Genomic DNA, 21,260 nt, shown 5'->3' with positions numbered 1-21,260 from the left:
ACATTATTAACTACAGTTCCACAGAATTGGGTTCATTTTGAACTAAAGGTGAACTAAATGGTAAGTTTACCACAGTATATTATAATATAAATCATAAATTAGTAATATATATTACCTTTAATCAGCAAGCTAATATACATCATATGATAGCCAGCAGTGAGATGAATTCATTATTAATTATATTAATTAAATGGTACAGGACTGAAGTTGTCCCATTACCCATGTGTCTTTAGCTTTCCTAAACTGCTTAAAGCTTGGCAAGATCTGCAGCTTTACCTTATGCACTCAATAAGTCATGAACACAAATCAAAATTTTGTGCCCAAAAATTACTTTTATTTGCGTACATGAAAGAAGACATGAAAAAAATTTACATGTTTAATGGGTATCAAAGATACAAGTAAAATACAGAATGAAAACAAAATGGCATTGCTCAGCACATAGATTAACATGTATGTAAAGGGAGTACAAATTTGTGTCAATGTTTATTTTCAGTGTAATATGCAGCCAGGACTTAATTTGAAGTTGTGTAATCTAAACACTATAGTTACTGATAGCATTACTATAAGAAATTAATCACTAATCTGCCTGCTTTCCTGGGTTTTTGATTGCAAGTCCATTCTTTACATCACATCCACTTTCCCACAGTGTCAAACAACTCTGACAATACTGGCATCATCACTCTAAGCTGGATAATTTTCTTGCCTGCCTGCTGCAAGACAATCAGCCTCTCTTATATGTGCTTTAAATCACACTGCTGTTTTGTCATTCTGTCTTTCAGACTCTCATATGTGCAACCCAACTCCTCCACATTTCCTTCCATTCAGAACCCACATCCAAGCCTTCATCCTCAATTCCACCACTGCCAGCATCTAGACACCAGGAGTCTTGTCCTAATTCCTATCATTGTTGGGACTTTGTTCTGCCATGAGCAGTCCAGAAGGTCTAATTACAAATAGCTTATAACTGAGAAATCATCTTCAGTTCTTTAAAATGATCAGTCCTTACTGAAAAAACAAACTGATAAAAAGCCATAGATTTGACATATAAATCATGTTCACATGTATGCTCAAATGTGAAATGTGTGTTTTATTTATTATTACAGCTGCACAAGACTTTCATTGTATCAATCAATAGTGAGACAGAAAAACTGAAAGTTCTTTTTCAACCCAAAATGCTTTGACACTAACACACAAAACACATAATGTGATATTCAGTGATAAACAACAATGCAGGAGATTTTCCTGATATATTTACATAAATTAAAGACACTCCCATTTCAAAACAATGTTCTTTGTGTTATGCTAAGCATTCAAGTGACAAAATGTGCAAGATTTTTTTTTCTTTCGTACTAATGTGTGCAGATGAAATGACTGTATATCTTGCATTGTTTATACCAAATCTGTTGTATTAATTGTAATTGTATATCAAGACAGGTCATTTAAATTTAAAGGAAAAACCTGAACTTGACTCTTACAGCAAGGGGATAACAAGTTAATTTTTTTATTTTTTTTGGGGGGGGGGGGGGGGGGATTTCAATTTCAATTTTTCTTTTCAGAAATATGGTTTAAATGAAAGGAAATGACCACAATTTATACATTCAGCACTTCTCTAAGATCCACAGTGCAATACAAGGCACTGATTGGATTCACACAAGAACACATCAGACATAGATCTTGTAGTTAATTTACTAAAAATTTTGTAGGTATTGTTGATTTAAAGATACTATTTTAAAGAATTGCTGGTCTTCACGCTAGTAGTCGTTGACTGTACCACCTTAACTGAGACAGTTTATACTTAGGCAGAACATCTGTCAGCATAGGAATAAATACAACTTCTAAGGAGGATTATGGGGCATGTGAAAACCAGCATCCAGCTTAACCCATACCAGAAATCTTAGGATTATTAGGCCGCTACTCTTTAAGCTTGAACATTGTTTAATTGTTATAAAAGTGCCATACAATTCAGTGAAGTACTTCTTCAACATAGAAATGGTCAAATGTAAATATCTAGCTCAATATAAATGAAAAAAAAAACTCTTTAGGTGTATCTTATGCACCTTGTTGAGGCAAACTTTATGAATGTATATTTATCTCACAGCTACAATATTCATTCTCTGGCAGGTCATCCACAGTGTAGTCCAGTGATGAATAAAATTATTAAGATCGCTAACATTTTGATGAAATCCAGGTTATAAGCTGACTAATAATATATACCATAAGACTGTGATAAAAGTAGGACATCAGGTAAGAAAACCATCAATTCAAGTCAACTGTCTGCTCATTTTTTCATCACAGCATTTAAGAACATAGCATGCACTTTGAACCCATAACATTTGATTTCAAATATGTCAGTGGGTGCCTTAAAGTGCAAGATGTTAAAGGCAGACAACACAGAACATCTGATTATTAACCTGAAGAATAAGAGGGTGATACATGGCCCAGTATGCAATATTACGGCCCCTTAAGCATACTAAACAGAAAGGCACCATTGATATTTGTCTGCACTGAAATATTCTTTTAACTATACTATGAACTGCTGCATACTAGCGTATGGCACTTTACCTACAAGACATGACCACATTTGTACTGTTTTTTTTTTTTTTATAAAACTTTATTTACTACATCTCTAAAATAAAAGTTTCATTCTTCATTTGTCTTCAAAAGTCTTTACACAGCAAATAAATTATGAGAATTTATCGAAAATAAAGGTTTAATAATGGCTGTTTATATTCTTCCTCCATGTGAAGTAATCTTAGCAATTTCTTTTCTTTCTTTCTTTTTTTTACTTTACGCAGCAATTAAATCTTGTTGGTTGATGAGGCTAGATGACTTCACTGGTAGGTCATCATTTGGTGATGCTGGGTTAGTCCTGCCGCTATCTACAGCCCTGAGTAAAAGGGCTGTATTCCTGTCTGCACTTAGGAAGGGTATGTGTTCCCCCCGAGGCTCCTCTGTATCACTTACTAGTATGCTGTCACCATTTAACCTCAAATAATCAACCACATGGTTAGTGACACTATTGTTGCTGCAGTCACTTACATTGTTGTTTGTGTTAATTAATTTCACAGGTGCTGTTGAAAACATGTAGCTGGCAGCTCTGGTGTCCTGTATGGTTTGGTAGTCAGCATTCTCCATAGTGAACAGTGGACTAGATGGTACGCTATCTGCCACATGGCCATGATTGTAGTGTGAAGAGGTTCTCTTTTGTACATCCCGGCTTGAGGACTTGTGCAGCTGATGCAGCAAAGGGCGCTCCTCCTCACCAGAGGGACTTAAAGTCACAGAGGGAACAGAGATAGCTAGGCTGGATATGGGGGCTGAAATCTCGGATGGAGGAGAGCCAGGAGTTGCAAGAGAGTTCTGCGACTCTGAAGTCAGCTGGATCAGGGTTGCCATCACTGGTACAAACCTAAAAAAAACACATGTGAACAATAATTATACAACTGGCTCAGTAGCATTTCAATTCAACATCAGTATAACTTAACACACAATAACTAATCACATTATTACTGGGTGTTAAATGAATTAACATGACATAATTGTTGTTTACTAAAAGCACTTTTATACTATAAGCCGCAAATTCAGTTAATTAAGCACTTTGTTTTATTTACCCATAACACACACACACAAAAGAAGTTTTTTACAAATGATCATAAGAAGACTGCTAGTCCAGCCCCATCTCATTTCCAAAACATCAAATACTTTTGTCAAAGACACACACGTCTTAAACCAATGAACATGACTATGAAGCACTATGAACTTCATAGTCATGAAGACTATGACACAGGTCTCGTTCCCCTACATGATATGTCTGTGAGTGTAATATTTCTGCAAGGGGTAATTGTATCTGACAGAACAACTACAGATGAAATGAGAGAGTGCATTTAATCCAGGGGTCGGCAACCCTGGGCACACGTGCCAACTTAACTGATGGCAGACCATAGCTGGACATGGTGATTTTTTGTTTTTATGGGCCGATGATTTTTTTTAATTATTTTTTTTTTAGTAACGGTATAAACAATGAAAGGTGGTGGATTGGCCAGGTGCTGGCATATGAGTAAAAATAACTAAGTTGTTTGGTGGTGGCAATGGCGGAGCTTCCACAGAGGCCAGCAGGTGGATGAGGAAAAGGGGAGGCAGGAGGAGAGACCCGAGGCGGCCGCCGGTCCGAGTGTCAGGTGAACTGAACTTCAGGTAAGAAGTTATGACCTGCAGTCTATCTGGGTCAGATATAAACCAAGTTTAGGTGTAGTTTATTTTCGTAGTGCTGACTTTTTACCGTCAGTTACAATAACTCGTACTGCGTACTAGCTAGCATGACGGAGTTTCTATACATCTGGGTGGGTGCTATGATGTTACTGATAGTGAACTTTATTTTATTCATAAGGTTAGTTAGTAGAATTGCCAACCCTCCCGTAAAAAATGGAATCGTCCCTCATTCAGAGAAAATATTACGTGTTTCGTATTGAGCTGAGAAGGAACGCAGTTTGTCCCGGACTTCAGCTAGAATGGAAAAAGACACAAAGCTGGAGTTATTCTGTCTTTAAGCTGCACAGCTGCCTCTTCTTCTCTCATTCTCTCCCCCTCCCTCTCCTGTTGCTACTTCAATCATGAAAGTGATCGATGATCAGCTGATCGGCTTTTCTGTTGCAAGTCCCGTCTCTCTTGTTTGTTTATCTCCCACTTTGCGCCAGAAAGAGGAAACCAGCGGATGTCACGCTAAACAACAGCAGCACGTTTAAGCTTGATCAGCTGTTGTTAGAATTTATTTAATATTAATTTCTAGTATCAGCTGATGTTTGCTGGAGCCACAGCCGTAAAAGCTGCTGGTCATGATATCGGTTTGGTTATCTGGTGAGAGGGAAACATGAAGATGAAACCAGGAGATGTCCTTACTGAATCATCAGAGCTGAACAGGTGATGGAGAAACAGGTTTCCCTTTTAGGTGACATGAATGAGTTGAAGGGAAGTTATGAACTGTTTCTGAGAGACAAATAACACCAGGATCCTTTTCTAAGTAGCTGACAGCTGGTAACTGTGCAGGGGCGGGTCTAGCAAAGTTTTGCCAGGGGGCCAGGTAGGGCATTAACAGGGAGAGGGGGGCACAAAGAAATACTTTTCTTTCTTATTCTCATTTAAAATGGCTAGCTTTTTTTAAATAATTATCTGAATCTTACAACCAAAGTTTTTATCTGATGTAAAATGTATAGAAATCATACATATACCAACAAGACAGTGTATATCACTGTCACAACAGTGTTTGTTTTCATTCAAAGGCTTTATGGTTTTTCCTATAATACCCGGTGGGTCTCTAGTCAAAACGCCTGGGCCGATTTTTTGTTCCAGTCCAGCCTTGGGCATGACACGCAGTGAATTAATCTGAGAAGGTGCATTAAAAAATAAATGGCCGGGCCAGCAGTGCACATCGCAAATTAGCTCGCATAGACACACTTCTTAATGACGGTATCTTAGCTAACAACCCCAACTACTAGATTCAATTTGTAATTGGCTAAAAATAACTTAGCCTACCAGTGAGAGGGATGTTGCTAGCTGGCAGTTTTTTCAAGCTATGTTGAAATTTCCACATTCCAACACTTCAAATGCTTCAGGAGCTGTCCGCTCAGCGCTGCATCAGCACCACGGAAATACACAGATACACCCGTAGACTTGAGACAGAATTCACAATGCGTTTTCAGGACTTTCAGGTGTATGGACCAATGTTTTCATTTCTAATCAAACCAGAAAGGTTTAATGAACAGCTGGGTTTGTCTCGCATTAACTACCTGGACACAGAGGACATCGAAATGCAGCTGATTGAACTGAAAAGCTCGACTCTGTGGGGGTCAAAGTTTGCAGAACTACAGACGCAGCTGGAATCCACAGCTGTGCGTGTTCATGGAGCTTGTATTTTCACCTGCTGGACATCACTACCTGACAAGTTTAACTGTCTTCAAAACATTGCAGAGGCCTTATTGACAGTATTTGGCTCTACATATCGGGAGATTTTCTCTCACATGAGTGTCCTCAGGTAGCCGTCTGAACGCTGGACACTCACACTTGTATCTCTGTATTAACAAACATGCCATAATGGCTCAGTTTATTTTTCTTATCATTGTTGTGAGGAGGCCATAAATAGCATTTGCATTTTCTGTTGTACAGTTCATTTGCTGTTATGGACTTCTTGTTATGGATAAAAAGTGTCTTTTTTTGTTTCAAAATAGCTAATAACTATTCGCTGATAGCTGCCAACATCTGTGAACAAATATAATTCTATAAAGTTGTTCTATATAGTGTATAACTGTTCATATAGAGCGTTATTAAATTTATTGCTAATGCAATTATGTGGCACATTGACTTCTGAGAAATTTTAGATGGCACTCATCATCAGAAAGGTTGCCTATCCCTGCTCTAGATCTTGTTTTAACATATGGCATAGAAACTGAACATTTAATAGTGTTTCCTGAAAACCCTCTCTTGTCTGATCATTTCTTGATAACATTTAAATTTACAATAATTGATTACACGGCAGTGGGGAGTAGATTTCATCACAGTAGATGTCCTTCTGAAAGTGCTGTAACTGTGTTTAAGAATATAATCCACCCACTTTTATAATCTCCATTGCCCTGTACCAACACAGAGCAGAACAGCTACCTGAACACTTCTCCAACAGAGGTTGATTATCTTTTTTAATAATTTTGCCTCCTCACTACCTATGACACTGGATACTACAGCTCCTGTGAAAATGAGAGCCTCAAATAGGAAGTACTTGAGTCCGTGGTATAATTCTCAAATGCGTAGCCTAAAGCAGATAACTCGTAAGCTGGAAAGGAAATGGCGTGTCACAAATTTAGAAGATCATCATTTAGCCTGGAGAAATTGTTTATTGCTTTATCAGAAAGCCCTCCGTAAAGCTAGAACATCTTACTTTTCATCACTGATTGAAGAAAACAAGAAAAACCGTAGGTTTCTCTTCAGCACTGTAGCCAGGCTGACAAAAAGTTAGAGCACTGTTGAGCCAACCATTCCTTTAACGTTAACTAGTAATGACTTCATTAACGTCTTCACAAATAAAATTTTAACCATGAGAGAAAAAAATTACTCATAATCATCTCAGAGATGTAACATTATCTCCAGCTACTTTGAGTACCATTGATATTCATTTAGAGTCTTTTTATCCAACTGATCTTTCTGAGTTAACTTCAGAAATACTTCATCCAAACCATCAACGTGTCTTTTAGACCACATTCCTACAAAACTGCTCAAAGAAGTCCTGCTATTAATTAATGCATCAATCTTAAACATGATCAACCTATCTCTAATAATCGGCTATGTACCACAGGTCTTCAAGCTGGCAGCAGTTAATCTGTGACTTAAAAAGCCAGCTAATTATAGGCCAATCTCCAACCTTCCTTTCATATCAAAAATTCTTCAAAGAGTAGTTGTAAAACAGCTAACTCATCATCTGCAGAGAAATGACTTATTTGAAGCGTTTCAGTCAGGTTTCAGAGCCCATCACAGTACAGATACAGCCTTATTGAAGGTTACAAATGATCTTCTTATGGCCTCTGACCGTGGACTCATCTCTGTGCTTGTCCTGCTAGACCTCAGCGCAGCGTTCGATACTGTCGACCATAATATTGTATTAGAGGGATTAGAGCATGGTGTAGGTATTACAGGTACTGCACTCCATTAGTTTGTATCATATCTATCTAATAGACTCCAATTTGTTAATGTAAATGGAGAGTCCTCTTCACACACTAAGATTAATTATGGAATTCCACAGGGTTCGGTGCTAGGACCAATTTCCGTTTACATAATACATGCTTCCCTTAGGCAGTATCATCAGAAGACATAGCATAGATTTTCACTGCTATGCAGATGACACCCAACTCTATCTATCCATGAAGCCAGATAACACACACTGCAGTTAAACTGCAGGAATGTCTTAAAGTCATAAAGACCTGGATCACCTCTAATTTTCTGCTTCTTAATTCAGATAAAGCTGAGGTTATTGTACTCGGCCCTGAGAATCTTAGAAATATGGTATCTAACCAAATTCTTACTCTGGATGGCATTACCTCCAGTAACACTGTGAGGAACCTTGGAGTCAACCTTGACCAGAATATGTCCTTCAATGCACATATTAAAGAAATATTTAGGACTGCTTTCTTCCATTTGCGCAATATCTCTAAAATTAAAAATATCCTGTCTCAGAGTGACGCTGAAAAACTAGTTCATGCATTTATTACTTCTAGGCTGGACTACTGTAATTCATTATTATCAGGGTGTCCTAAAAACTCCCTGAAAAGCCTTCAGTTAATCAAAAATGCTGCCACAAGAGTCCTGACATGGACTAGAAAGAGAGAGCATAGTTCTCCTGTATTGGCTCCCCGTTAAATCCAGAATTGAATTCAAAATCCTGCTCCTCACATACATAAAAGGTTTGGAATAATCAGGCCCCATCTTATCTCAATGATTTTGTAATACCATATCACCCCATTAGAGCACTTCACTCGCACACTGCAGGCTTACTTGTTGTTCCTAGAGTATTTTTCATTCATATTTCAGGCCCCTCTTCTATGGAACCAGCTTCGAGTTTGGATTCAGGAGACAGACACTATCTTTACTTTTAAGATTAGTCTTAAAACTTTCCTTTTTGCTATAGTATATAGTAAGGGCTGGATTAGGTGACCCTGAATCCTCCCCTAATTATGCTGCAATAGGCTGCTGGGGAATTCCCACGATGCATTGAGTATTTCTTCTTCAGTCACCTTTCTCACTCATTATGTGTTATTAGACCTCTCTGCATTGAATCACAGTTTTTATTAATCTCTGGCTCTCTTCCACAGCATGTCTTTTATCCTGACTTCCTTCTCTCACCGCCCCTGGCCGCCCCTCTGGCCAATCCTATGCATTATTGTAAGTAAGTAAGTAAAATTTATTTTACTTACTTACTTACTTATTATTTATAGCACTTTTCGCAGATAAAATTCACAAAGTGCTTTACAACAAAGAAAATGAAAAATGAGAAGAATGGAAATGCAACAAATAACAATGTAAAACAATAAAATACAACAAATTAATTAAAAGCTTGCCTATATAAAAATGTCTTCAGCTGCTTTTTAAAAGAATCAATGGAGTCTGTACAGTGTGAAACCAGTGGGAGAGAATTCCACAACCTTGGTGCCACTGCCTGAAAAGCCCGATCACCACAAGTTTTAAATCGAGTGCGTGGGGCGGGTCTCTGACCTGATGACCCTAGAGCTTGGGAAGAAGAATGCGGTTTCAGCAGGTCAGATATGTACTGGGGGGCTTGACCATGTAGGGCCCTAAAGGTTAAAACTAAAATTTTAAAATTAAACCTAAAACTTACAGGCAACCAGTGAAGAGAGGCCAAAACTGGAGTGATATGAGATCTTCCCCTGGTGCCTGTTAAGAGTCGTGCTGCAGCATTCTGCACAGTCTGAAGACGATTTAAAGCTGATTTGTTAAAACAAGTAAAAATACCATTATAGTAGCCTAAACTTGAAGAAATAAAAGCATGACTAATCATCTCTAGTTCAGGCTTTGACACCATTAGTCTGAGTTTTGAAATATTCCTTAAATGATAAAAACAGTTCTGGACCAGCCGCTTAGAATGCTGCTCAAGTGACATCGAGCTCTTAAATATGACACAGAAGTTTCTAAGGCTCGATTTTACATAGGGGTCTAAGAAGCTAATATGCTGCCTAATTTCTGGAATCAAATGGTCAGGAGCAATAATTTAAGTTTCTGTTTTATCAGAGTTTAACAGGAGGAAGTTGTTGTTTAACCATTGCTTAATTTCTGTCAGGCAATTACTTAAACTAGACAATTTATAAAACTCAGAGACTTTAAAAGAACAGTAAAGCTGAATGTCATCAGCATAGAGATGATAGGAGATATCATTGTAGAGCCTAATAATTTGGCCTAGGGGGAATATGTAGAGTAAAAAGAGAATTGGACCCAAGACAGATCCCTGAGGTACCCCACGAGATAGAACTCTTGATTTGGATATCACTTGATTCATACGAACAGTAAAAGTCCTTTCAGATAAATATGACATGAACCATTTTAAAACCAGTAATCCCAAATAAGTCCTTAAGCCTGTTTACCATGATACTGAGATCCACAGTATCAAAAGCAGAGCTGAGATCCAATAGAACCAGAACTGTGTATTCTCCGGAGTCTGCTGCCATCAGGATGTCACTAGATACTTTAAGTAAAGCCGTTTCTGTAGAGTGCAATTTGCGAAATCCAGACAAGAAAAAGTCCATGACATTATTTTTCTCCATGAAATAGTTCAGTTGTTCTGCTACAGTTTTTTCTAAAATCTTTGATACAAAAGGCAACTTGGATATTGGCCTGTAACTGTTTAGAAGGGATGGATCCAAATGAGATTTCTTTAATATTGGCTCAACAACAGCTTGTTTAAAGAAGCTGGGAACTGAACCAGTACGAAGAGAAATATTTATCATTTCCACAACACAGGGGCCAATAGAGTCAAACACATTAAAGAAAAAAGAGGCAGGAAAGACGTCAAGGGGGCTTGAAGTCGGTTTCATATGACCAAGCATATGACCTGTAATGTAACTGGACTAAAGGAGGACCAAGTATCAGAGGTAAGCAAATTGTAAGCTTGATACTGAGAAGATGATGGAGAGATATTTGACCTGATGGCAGTGACCTTATTTGCAAAATAATTCAAAAACTCATTACAATCAGACGTTGAGTAAACTGGTGCATGAGGAGCATCAGGAGAAGCAATAGTCTTAATTGTTTTAAACAAGAATTTAGGAGTTTTCTTTTTTGAAGCTGTAAGTTGTTCAAAATACTCTGTTCTGGCATTTTTCCACATGTCATTTAGTACGAAAATTGATTGTTTAGACCCTTATGAGAAAAACATCGAGGGAACAGTTTACCCTGCCCGGGATAGGGTTACCGGGGCCCCGCCATGAAGCCAGGCCCGAGGAGGGTGCCCGAGGGTGAGCGTCTGGTGGCCGGGCCTTAGTCCATGGGGCCCAGCCGGGCACAGCCCGAAAAGGGGCCATGGGCCCATCCTTCCGCAGGCCCACCACCCGCAGGAGGTGCCGTAGGGGTCGGGTGCATTGTGTGCCGGGCAGCGGCCAGGAGCGAAGGCCCTGGCGGACTGATCCCCGGCTACCAAGACTGGCAATCGGGACATGGAATGTCACCTCTCTGGTGGGGAAGGAGCCTGAGTTAGTGCGTGAGGTTGAGAGGTACCGGCTAGATATAGTCGGGTTCACCTCTATGCATGGCTTGGGCTCTGGAACCAGTCTCCTGGAGAGGGGCTGGACTCTGTCTCAGTCTGGAGTTGCCCCTGGTGAGAGGCGGTGGACTGGGGTGGGTATTCTAATATCCCCTCGGCTTGCTGCCGGTACGTTGGGGTTCTTCCCGGTGCGCCGAGTGGCAGTTCAGAGTACCCAGCATTCTTAGACTCCCTGGGTGGGGTGCTGGAAGGTGCTCCACCTGGAGACTCTGTTGTCCTACTGGGAGACTTCAATGCTCACGTGGGTAACGACAGCGAGACCCGGAGGGGCGTGATTGGGAGGAACGGCCTCCCTGATCTGAACCCGAGCGTTGTTTTGTTATTGGAGTTCTGTGCAAATCACAGTTTGGCCATAACGAACACCTTATTCGAACATAAGAGTGACCATAAGTGCACGTGGCACCAGGACACTCTAGGCCACAGGTCGATGATCGATTTTGTAATCGTATCACCAGACCTGCGACCATATATTCTGGACACTCGGGTAAAGAGAGGGGCTGAGCTGTCAACTGATCACCACCTGGTGGTGAGTTGGATCAGGTGGCGGGGGAGGACGCTGGACAGACCCGGTGCACCTAAATGTACAGTGAGGGTGCGCTGGGAACGCCTAGCAGAGGCCCCAGTCCGTGAGATCTTCAACGCACACCTCCGGCAGAGCTTCAACAGCATTCCGAGGGAGACTGGGGACATTGAGTCCGAATGGACCATGTTCAGCATCTCCATTGCCGAAGCTGCTGCATTGAGCTGTGGTCGCAAGGTGGTTGGTGCCTGTCGTGGTGGTAATCCCCGAACCAAATGGTGGACACCAGAGGTGAAGGGAGCCACCAGGCTGGAGAAGGAGTCCTATCGGGCTTGGTTAGCCTGTGGGACTTCGGAGGCAGCTGACGGGTACCGACAGGCCAAGCGGAATGCGGCTCGGGCAGTGGCTGAAGTAAAAACTCGGGTGTGGGAGGAGTTCGGAGAGGCCATGGAAAAAGACTCTCGGACTGCCTCGAAGAGATTCTGGCAAACCGTCAGGCGTCTCAGGAGGGGAAAGCGGTGCTCTACCTGCACTGTGTATAGCGCTGGCGGAGCGCTGCTGACTTCGGCTGAGAAAATTGTTGGGCGGTGGAAGGAATACTTCGAGGACCTCCTTAATCCCACTGACACGTCTTCTGAGGAGTAAGCAGAGTCTGGGGATGAGGGGGATGACCCGCCAATTTCTGGGGGCGAGGTCACTGAGGCAGTTAAACAACTCCTTGGTGGCAGAGCCCCTGGTGTTGATGAGGTCCACCCCGAGGTCCTGAAGGCTCTGGACGTTGTAGGGCTGTCCTGGTTGACACGCCTCTACAATGTTGCGTGGAGATCAGGGGCAGTACCCCTGGACTGGCAGACCGGGATGGTGGTCCCCATCTTTAAGAAGGGGGACCGGAGGGTGTGTTCCAACTACAGAGGGATCACACTCCTCAGCCTCCCTGGGAAAATCTATGCCAGGGTGCTGGAAAGGAGAGTTCGTCCGCTAGTCGAACCTCAGATACAGGAGGAACAATGCGGTTTTCGTCCTGGTCGCGGAACACTGGACCAGCTCTTTATCCTCTCAAGGATACTTGAGGGTGCATGGGATTTTGCCCAACCAGTCTACATGTGTTTTGTGGACTTGGAGAAGGCATTCGACCGTGTCCCTTGGGGTGTCCGCATTGCCGGCAATAAGTCGGACTCGTTCCCAGTGGGTGATGGGCTCCGCCAGGGCTGCCCTTTGTCACCGATTCTGTTCATAATTTTTATGGCAGGATTTCTAGGCGCAGCCAAGTGGCAGAGGGCTTTCACTTCGGTGGCCTCAGAATCTCATCTCTGCTTTTTGCGGATGATGTGGTTCTGTTGGCTTCATCGAGTGATGGCCTCCAGCTCGCACTGGAACGGTTCGCAGTCGAGTGTGAAGCAGCGGGAATGAGGATCAGCACCTCCAAATCTAAGGCCATGGTTCTCAGCCGGAAAAGGGTGGAGTGCCCACTCCATGTCGGGGATGAGCTCCTGCCCCAAGTGGAGGAGTTCAAGTATCTCGGGGTTTTGTTCGCAAGTGATGGGAGAAGGGAGCCGGAGATCGACAGACAGATTGGTGCTGCGGCTGCAGTGATGCGGACACTGTACCGGTCTGTTGTGATGAAGAGAGAGCTGAGTGTAAAAGCGAAGCTCTCAATTTACTGGTCGATCTACGTCCCTACCCTCACCTACGGCCATGAGCTGTGGGTAGTGACCGAAAGAACGAGATCGCGGATACAAGCGGCGGAAATGAGCTTCCTCTGAAGGGTGGCTGGCCTCTCCCATAGATATAGGGTGAGAAGTTCAGCCATCCGGGAGGGGCTCAGAGTAGAGCCGCTGCTCCTCCACATCGAAAGGAGCCAGCTGAGGTGGTTTGGGCATCTGACAAGGATGCCTCCTGGGCGCCTCCTGGGTGAGGTGTTCCGGGCATGTCCCACTGGGAGGAGGCTCCGGGGCAGACCCAGGACACGCTGGAGAGATTATATCTCTCGGCTGGCCTGGGAACGCCTTGGTGTTCCCCCGGATAAGCTGGAGGAGGTGGCTGGGGAGAGGGAGGTCTGGGGTTCTCTGCTTAGTCTGCTGCCCCCGCGACCCGACCCCAGATAAAGTGGAAGAAGATGGATGGATGGATGGATGGATTGTTGGATTGTTTAATATGTAACCTGTGAACCTCGAGCTTGGAGGGTCTATAGGGTCTACCTTACAATATAAAGTGCCTTGAGGCGACTGTTGTTGTGATTTGGCGCTATATAAATAAAACTGAATTGAATTGAATACATGAGATAACCCTCTACATGTCTAAGTGACTATACTATGAGTTTCACTTCCAAACTGGAGAGACCTGTTGTAGTGGGAACAAATTCACTTTGAATACGTTGGCAGGTGTTTACATCCTACCTTGCCACTTTACAGTCCAAGTGAAAAAACAGGAATGAAAAATCAGAAAGTTGATATTGACTTTACATTTTGTTAAAAAATCAAATTGTTAGACAACAAACAGACACTTTGTTAGATACATCTGTTTAAATACTTAACACAAATGTCTAATCATGTTAGCAACTGAGTACATTAAGATAACCCTCTGAAGTTCAATTCAAGCTGGGATTGGAAAGAAAGTGCTACTTTCAAAGATGTCCCTCTCTAGTTCACTAAAATAAACTTGAAATTGAAGACTTTGGAAGCAACACTGTGAAAATAACAGAAGACTTGTAAACAACAACTAATAGCCTTTAAAGAATCTAGTCCAATAATAAAAAAGAAAGAGGTAATAGCTGAACCTACAAACAACTCAGTGTTGCCACCATGTAATAACAACAACCTCACCACCAACAAGTACTTTGAGAGTGCTAACCTCCTCAAGGGCAGCTCACTAGGGCCAGTATTTACTTTTAAAGAAATAGTATTGTATTTTATATATTCATTTTGTTTTCCTTCTACTGTTTAAACATACTTTAAGAAGTTTATAGTGCAGTAAAAATCAGATAAGCGTGTGATGACAGATGTTTGCTTTGATTACACAAACATTATGTAGAAGTAGATAATTGTTTATAGGTACTGATTTGTAAATAACTGTCATGAATAACTTAAACTAATATATCCCAAAAAGCTTCATCTGGACATAACGTTTTCAGTGGGAGAAACATTTCATTTTAAAGATAAAATACATTTTATGACCAAAGCATTTTGTCAGTAACAACTGATCAATGGTCATGAGTATCACTCACAAACAGTTGGGAAAATGCTGAAATCACAGCACTTGTAACAAGGTGAAAGATGTAACCCTAGGCCTTTGTCTTGATTCAGAAATGGTCTTTACCTTTTCATGTAAATGGCCTTGTAAAGAGAGACATCACGTCACCCCCATCAATGAACACCTCAGTGGCTTCAACCATAGGCTTAGCCTCTACAGGCCTCTTTGACTCCCCACTAAAACCAGGGTTCCTCCCCGTCCAGGATGTGTATGTCTCATCATTGAAAGAATGGCAACTGGCCTGTAGGTGTAAATAGAATGTGGACTCCAGGCCTGAAAAGTTAGCAGTTCTGTTGTGCCATCCACTTAGCTAGAGGTTTTTTGGTTTTCTCGAGATATACATCATGGAGATCTTCCTGGCACTTAATCAATATACACTATATTACTCTATTTGTGCCATGGGAGCAGGTCCCTGGGGTGGACCAATTTTTGGTGCAGTGTGTTTTGGGGTTTGAAAGCCATAGAAATGGTGTGTTTGGAGAGAATGCGTCTCAGCTGTTCCGATACTCCCTGACACATAAGGATTTTCACTGAGGCAGCAGTTGTCCTTTTTCTCTCCTGAATCACCTGGAGCGTTCTTTAGGTGCCTTTCCAGCTTTGACAAACGTCCAGCTGAGATAACAGCTAGCATTTAGTTAGGGCCTTCTTGATATCATGTTCTTCTGCTTTCCTGGCCACTGTATCTGTTGGGATGGTGTTTGTGTTGTGTTGTAGCATCCTGATGACACAGTTTGTTCTCTAGTGGAAGATGAGAGTCAAACTTTAAATATTTGTTGGCCACAATGGGTGAAAGTGGGGAATCCATGGTGCACCCATGTTTCTACCCGTAGTACTGACCCTTGTATGTGAAATATGTGGAATAAAGACATAGTTCCAAGGGCAGACACACTTGCTGAGATTGGGGTCATCCGGTAATCTCTTATGAACTACCTCCACTGCTTCAGTTACTGAAACACAAGTGAAGAGAGATGTAACATCATACAAGACCATCGTTTCGTCTGCCTCCATAATGACACCTCTCTCAGCTTTTCAGCAAAATCCAAAGTGTTGCGTATGTGGTGTTTAAAGCTGCCTACGGGTTAAAGATTGAGGTCAGAAACTTATATGACAATCTATGACCCTCTTCCTGTAATCACCTGGGTCAAGTTTCAGGGCCTCATAAGTATTTTTTGTCACTGAGCAGTGACAAAATTTTCTCATGATAGTCTTGAGCTAATGGAATTTTATAATACAGCAGTTCTAACTTACTAGGCAGCTCATTTTTTTTCTCTTGACAACATGGTCCAACCACCCTTCACCTGCCTCCTTCCTGGCAGCAATATGGTGAGTGGATGAGGAGCTGGCCACCACCTCACCTTGACCCCCTGTGTCCTCTGCCGGGGGCATGCCTTCTTCTAAGAACAAGCGGCGTCCACGCCACTGGTGCTCATCACCATGGCCAGAACTCACGACCTCCTCATAGCAACTAGCCATCGTGAGAAAAAATAAAGACTTTCTTCTTCATAGTCCTTCTGAGCCTGGAAACATTAAAACTGTTAATTCAGAGACTGTATTACCCGTTTTCAAGCCCATGTTTGAAAATACTCTTTTTTTTCTAGAACTGTTTGTTGTGCTAATAAATTGGACCCATTAGAAACTAAATGTCAGTCTGGCTGAGGCAGACTGTATGTAGTGAGGAGTGGACCCAAAATGCAGACACAAATGAACGTGAAACAAAACTTGATATAAACAAAGTGAGCCGTTTAAGGTGGCTGATGGAAAAATACTAAGGCAAATGAAGAGGAGACTAAACAAATAACCTAAACTGGGGAAACTTAAAATACTAAGTTACCTGGGACATGCAACTTAGAACATAGAATCTAGGAGCATGGCATGGAAAAGAACAGACAACCTGACAAAGACTGAATGAGAAAACACAGACTAAATACACACAGGAGGCTAATGAGGGAAGTGTGAACACATGGGGAAACAGCTGAAACAAATAACATATAGTAATAATAACAATGTCACAGGGGAAGTGTAAAACTAAACACAATGAACACAGGAACACAGGACCTCTTCAAAATAAAACAGGAAACATAATGAAACGCAGACATGACAACATGAACTTGACGACAAAAGACATGCAGACATGAAACACATAAAGGACAAGGGAAACTTAACTCAGGGGTAGAAAACACAAGGGGAATCTAATAAACAAATGAACTTAGATAAACTAATAAACCATAAACATCAAAATAAACTAAAACTCAAAACGCTGGGTCAAAAGACCCAGGATCGTGACACTAAAACTTTCCCTATTTGGATTTTAGAGACAATGTTTGAGGCCTTAGTTTGCACTGGACCCCCAAAGGTTCTCTTTCCAGCCTCCACTGGGAGCTTGGCTGAGATGTCTCAGCCACCTGTCTCCTCTGGGGGCTCAAGCGAGCCTCTCCAGCCTTCTCCTTCGTCAGCTAGGATCTCAGGCTTGCCACCTCTTTCAGCTGGGGGCTCAGCCAAGCCATCCCAGCCTCCTGCAGCAGTCGCTGCTGGGAGCTCAGCCAAGTTGTCTCAGCCATTAGTAGTAGTACCTTGAACCTGTTTCAATCCATTTGCAATTTAAGTGTGAGCAGATCTTCTTCCTTGTTTCTTTTTCCCATGAATAACACTCCAGGGGAAATAGTGGACATGGAACAGGTCTGCACTTTAGGCTTGAGTCTAGGCCTGAGCCATGGGATCTCCTTGTGGATAGATGTGACCATAGGTGGATCTGAGTCTGTGTTTGCTAAGGGACCAGTGTCACGATCCTGGGTCTTTGACCCAGCGTTTTAAGTTTTAGTTTATGTTTGATGTTTATGGTTTATTTTTAAGTTCATTAGATTACCTAAGCTCATTTGTCTATTTCGATTCCTCTTGTATTTTTTTCCCCTGTATTTAAGTTTCCCTCACCCTTTGTCTGTGAGGCTGTTTTGACTGCATGTCTTATGTTATCAAGTTTGTATTGTCATGTCTGCTTCACATGTTTCCTGTTTTATTTTGGAAGAGTCTGGTGTTCTTTGTTCATTGTAGTTAGTGTTACTCTCCCCTGTATTGTCATTATGTTTCATTCTAGTCAGCTGTGTTCTCATGTGTCTCCACTTCCCCCGATCACCTCATGTGTGTATTTAAGTCCTCAGTCTTCCTTTGTTCGTCGTCAGGTCGTCTGTTTTCCTCGCCATAGTCAGAGTCACAGCCATTGCCATAGTTAGCTTTCATAGTTTGTTCCCAGTTTAGGTTTCTGTTTAGTTATTGCTCTTGTGCTGCCCTCATTCTCGTTTGTTTCTTTCGTGATCATCAGCCACAATAAAAGGCTCGCTTTTGTTTAAGTTCACTCCCGTATCCTCACTTATGTTCGCACCTGGGTCCACCACACACATCTCCGCACGGTCTGTCTCCACAAACCGTGACAACCAGACCACTGAAGCATGGTGTCAGGACCTCAAGAGGTCTCTGCAGCCAGGGAGTCCAGCAGTAATTCATTCTCCCAGATATGGCAGATACTGGAAATTTGACCTTCTAGCTGGGCTATTTTCTGGTATAAGTAGATTGTGTCGGGTCTGTGTTTAAGGTGTAGGCAGGAACTAAAGAAAGCATCCACATAGTAGATAACGCTAACATACATGTTAAATGTTGGACATTGAATAAGTTTATAGCAAAATTACTTAAAAGTTAAAGCAAAATGGTAAGTAGAATAATTGGACAGCAAATGGACAGTTGTTAAATAGACAGTGTAGCACTGATGTCACTGCAGCAGTGACAATGCAGCCTGTTTCTGTCTGGGTTTTTTTGCTTTTTCGGAAAATCAAGCAGACACAATGCCTGCTCCCCACTCCCCTCTTCTTGGCCTTTCTGGCGCCTTTACCATCCTGTACTCTATCCTTGCTGAAGTAATGTAAAAGTTTATTACTTCTCTATTTATTTAACTATTTACTATTAGAAAATAATGGGCTGTAGATGATTTTTTAGAACTGTTCCTTTAGCAAAAAATAGCAATAAAGCATAATGAAATCACCTTACTATTCATAATACTGTATTATTGCCAAATTATACATGCATACAAATAAAAGCAACATAAAATTGTGCAGCAAACTGTACCTCATTGTTGTTATATGGATCAATCTTACTTATTGAAATTTATTTTAATATCTCATTTTAAATACAGCCATACAATTCAATTTTAAAATCACATTAAAATACATCTCTTTAAAAAACAATCACAGCTGAATTACAATGATTGAGCACTGTGTGAAAAACTGTCAAAATCAACAAGGGGATTAAACAAAGTGGTTTGTAAGAGAAAGCTCATCTGTTATGACGATGAATGAGTGCTCATTAACTTGCTAATGCTTGCTCTCTTCACACAAAATGCAGATGGTAACTGATCTCAGAGCAATGAAAGCAGAGCCAGTGGCAGCTACTCTTGTATGCTAGTTTCGTAACAATCTATTCTAGAAATTCTAGTTTTCAAGCTCTCAACTTGACAAGCTCCAGGCACTAATAAAAAACACAGACAAGTCTATGAGAACACGACCCTATACAGATTTCATTGGCTATATAATCAAGTTGAATTGACCCAGCTTCCAGAGACGACAGCTAACTGTGGAGAAGAATACAGTAAAGTATGGTAAATATACTGCCAGGGTCAAGTTTCAGGGGCTCATAAGTATTTTTTTGTCACTGAGCAGTGACAAAATGTCTTGAGCTAATGGCATTTTATAATACAGCAGTTCTAACTTACTAGGCAGCTCATTTTTTTTCTCTTGACAACATGGTCCAACCACCCTTCACCTGCCTCCTTCCTGGCAGCAATGTGGTCAGAGGATGAGGAGCCAGCCACCACCTCACCTTGACCCCCTGTGTCCTCTGCCGGGGGCATGCCTTCTTCTAAGAACAAGCAGCGTCCACGCCACTGGTGCTCATCACCATGGCCGGAACCCACGACCTCCTCTAGTCTTGTATGCTAGTTTCCTAACAAACTCTCGTCAAAGTCCAGAGGTTTATCTACAATGTGCATACACAAACAACCAGAAGAAATTCTAAACTCTCAACTTGACAAGCTCCAGGCACTAATAACAAACACAGACACATCTATGAGAACACCGACCCTATACAGATTTCATTGGCTATATAATCAAGTCGAATTGACCCATCTTCCAGAGACGACAGCCAACTGTGGACAAGAATACAGTAAAGTATGGTAAATATAATAATAATAATACTAACTGTATATCGTTTTTCTACTCTACTTGAGCATTTAAAACACTTTATATTACATGTCACATTCACCTATTTACACAGACATCCATACCAGCACTTTTTCGATGTCTAAGTGCTTTCTATCTAACATTCACACTTCGATAAATGGTAAATAGTAAATGGACTGATTCTTATATAGCGCTTTTCTACTCTCCCAGAGTACAACATGCCGCCACATTCACCCAATCACACCCATTCTCACAAGCACTTTCTCTGTACTTAGTGCTTTCTAACTACATTCACACACATTCACGGAGAGCAACTTGAGGTTAGTATCTTGCCCAAAGATACTTGACATGCAGACTGGAGGAGCCAGGGATCAAACCACCAAACATTCCGATCTGTAGACGACCTACTCTACCTTCTGGGCCATAGCCACACCCAAAACTTAAACCACAGAGGCAGAGGATAAGCTTTATGACAGAAAGCTGTCCAAGATAAAAGGAGAGAGACTCATTTACTTTGTTTTAATCTATGTCTATAATCTATGTCTATTTTTAGATTTAACTAGATAACCACTGCTCGTCTTGCTATGACAGTTGTCAGAGGAGAACCAGAATGACTTTGCAGTGGCAAAAATGGAATCTGTTGCATGTATGGTGATTAGCACCACTTTCAAACCAATACTCTAGTTTTCATTAAAGTACTGAGGGAGTAGTCACTTCCTAACCTCACTGGATACTCAAATTCTTTCTTTCATTTCATTGCTCTCCTTTTCTATGTCTCAAGAAGAAAAACAAAAATAAACAAAAATGTTTTTAAAAATTACATGATCCTCTATTTTCCCTCAGCCAGTTTTTTTAAGCCATTCTTTTGGTTAAACATTTTTTAATTGGATATATTTTATAGACCTCTTTTAATTTTTCTTCAATGCTTAGTACTTTAATGCATGTTTTTTGCAGTGGAAAT

At 41.4% G+C, this 21,260-nt stretch overlaps 1 protein-coding gene across 6 annotated transcripts in view; it reads right to left on the bottom strand.

The window, feature by feature from the left end:
* Window positions 1–325: 325 nt before the first annotated feature.
* The window catches only part of nrg1 (neuregulin 1), a 71,542-nt gene continuing 50,607 nt past the window's right edge, over window positions 326–21,260 (bottom strand). For 4 of the 6 annotated variants that reach the window (XM_063477934.1, XM_063477935.1, XM_063477937.1 and 1 more), the window contains one exon: window positions 326–3,409. In XM_063477934.1, the coding sequence (XP_063334004.1) occupies window positions 2,788–3,409 (622 nt within the window). In that variant the 3' untranslated portion in view covers window positions 326–2,787. The remainder of the gene's footprint in view (window positions 3,410–21,260) is intronic. The other 2 variants (XM_063477939.1, XM_063477940.1) reach the window with 1 other exon arrangement.

Source organism: Pelmatolapia mariae, linkage group LG7 (genome assembly GCF_036321145.2).
Source record: "Pelmatolapia mariae isolate MD_Pm_ZW linkage group LG7, Pm_UMD_F_2, whole genome shotgun sequence".
In the NCBI taxonomy this organism is placed as follows: domain Eukaryota; kingdom Metazoa; phylum Chordata; class Actinopteri; order Cichliformes; family Cichlidae; genus Pelmatolapia; species Pelmatolapia mariae.
This window is presented reverse-complemented; position numbering and strand designations above follow the sequence as displayed.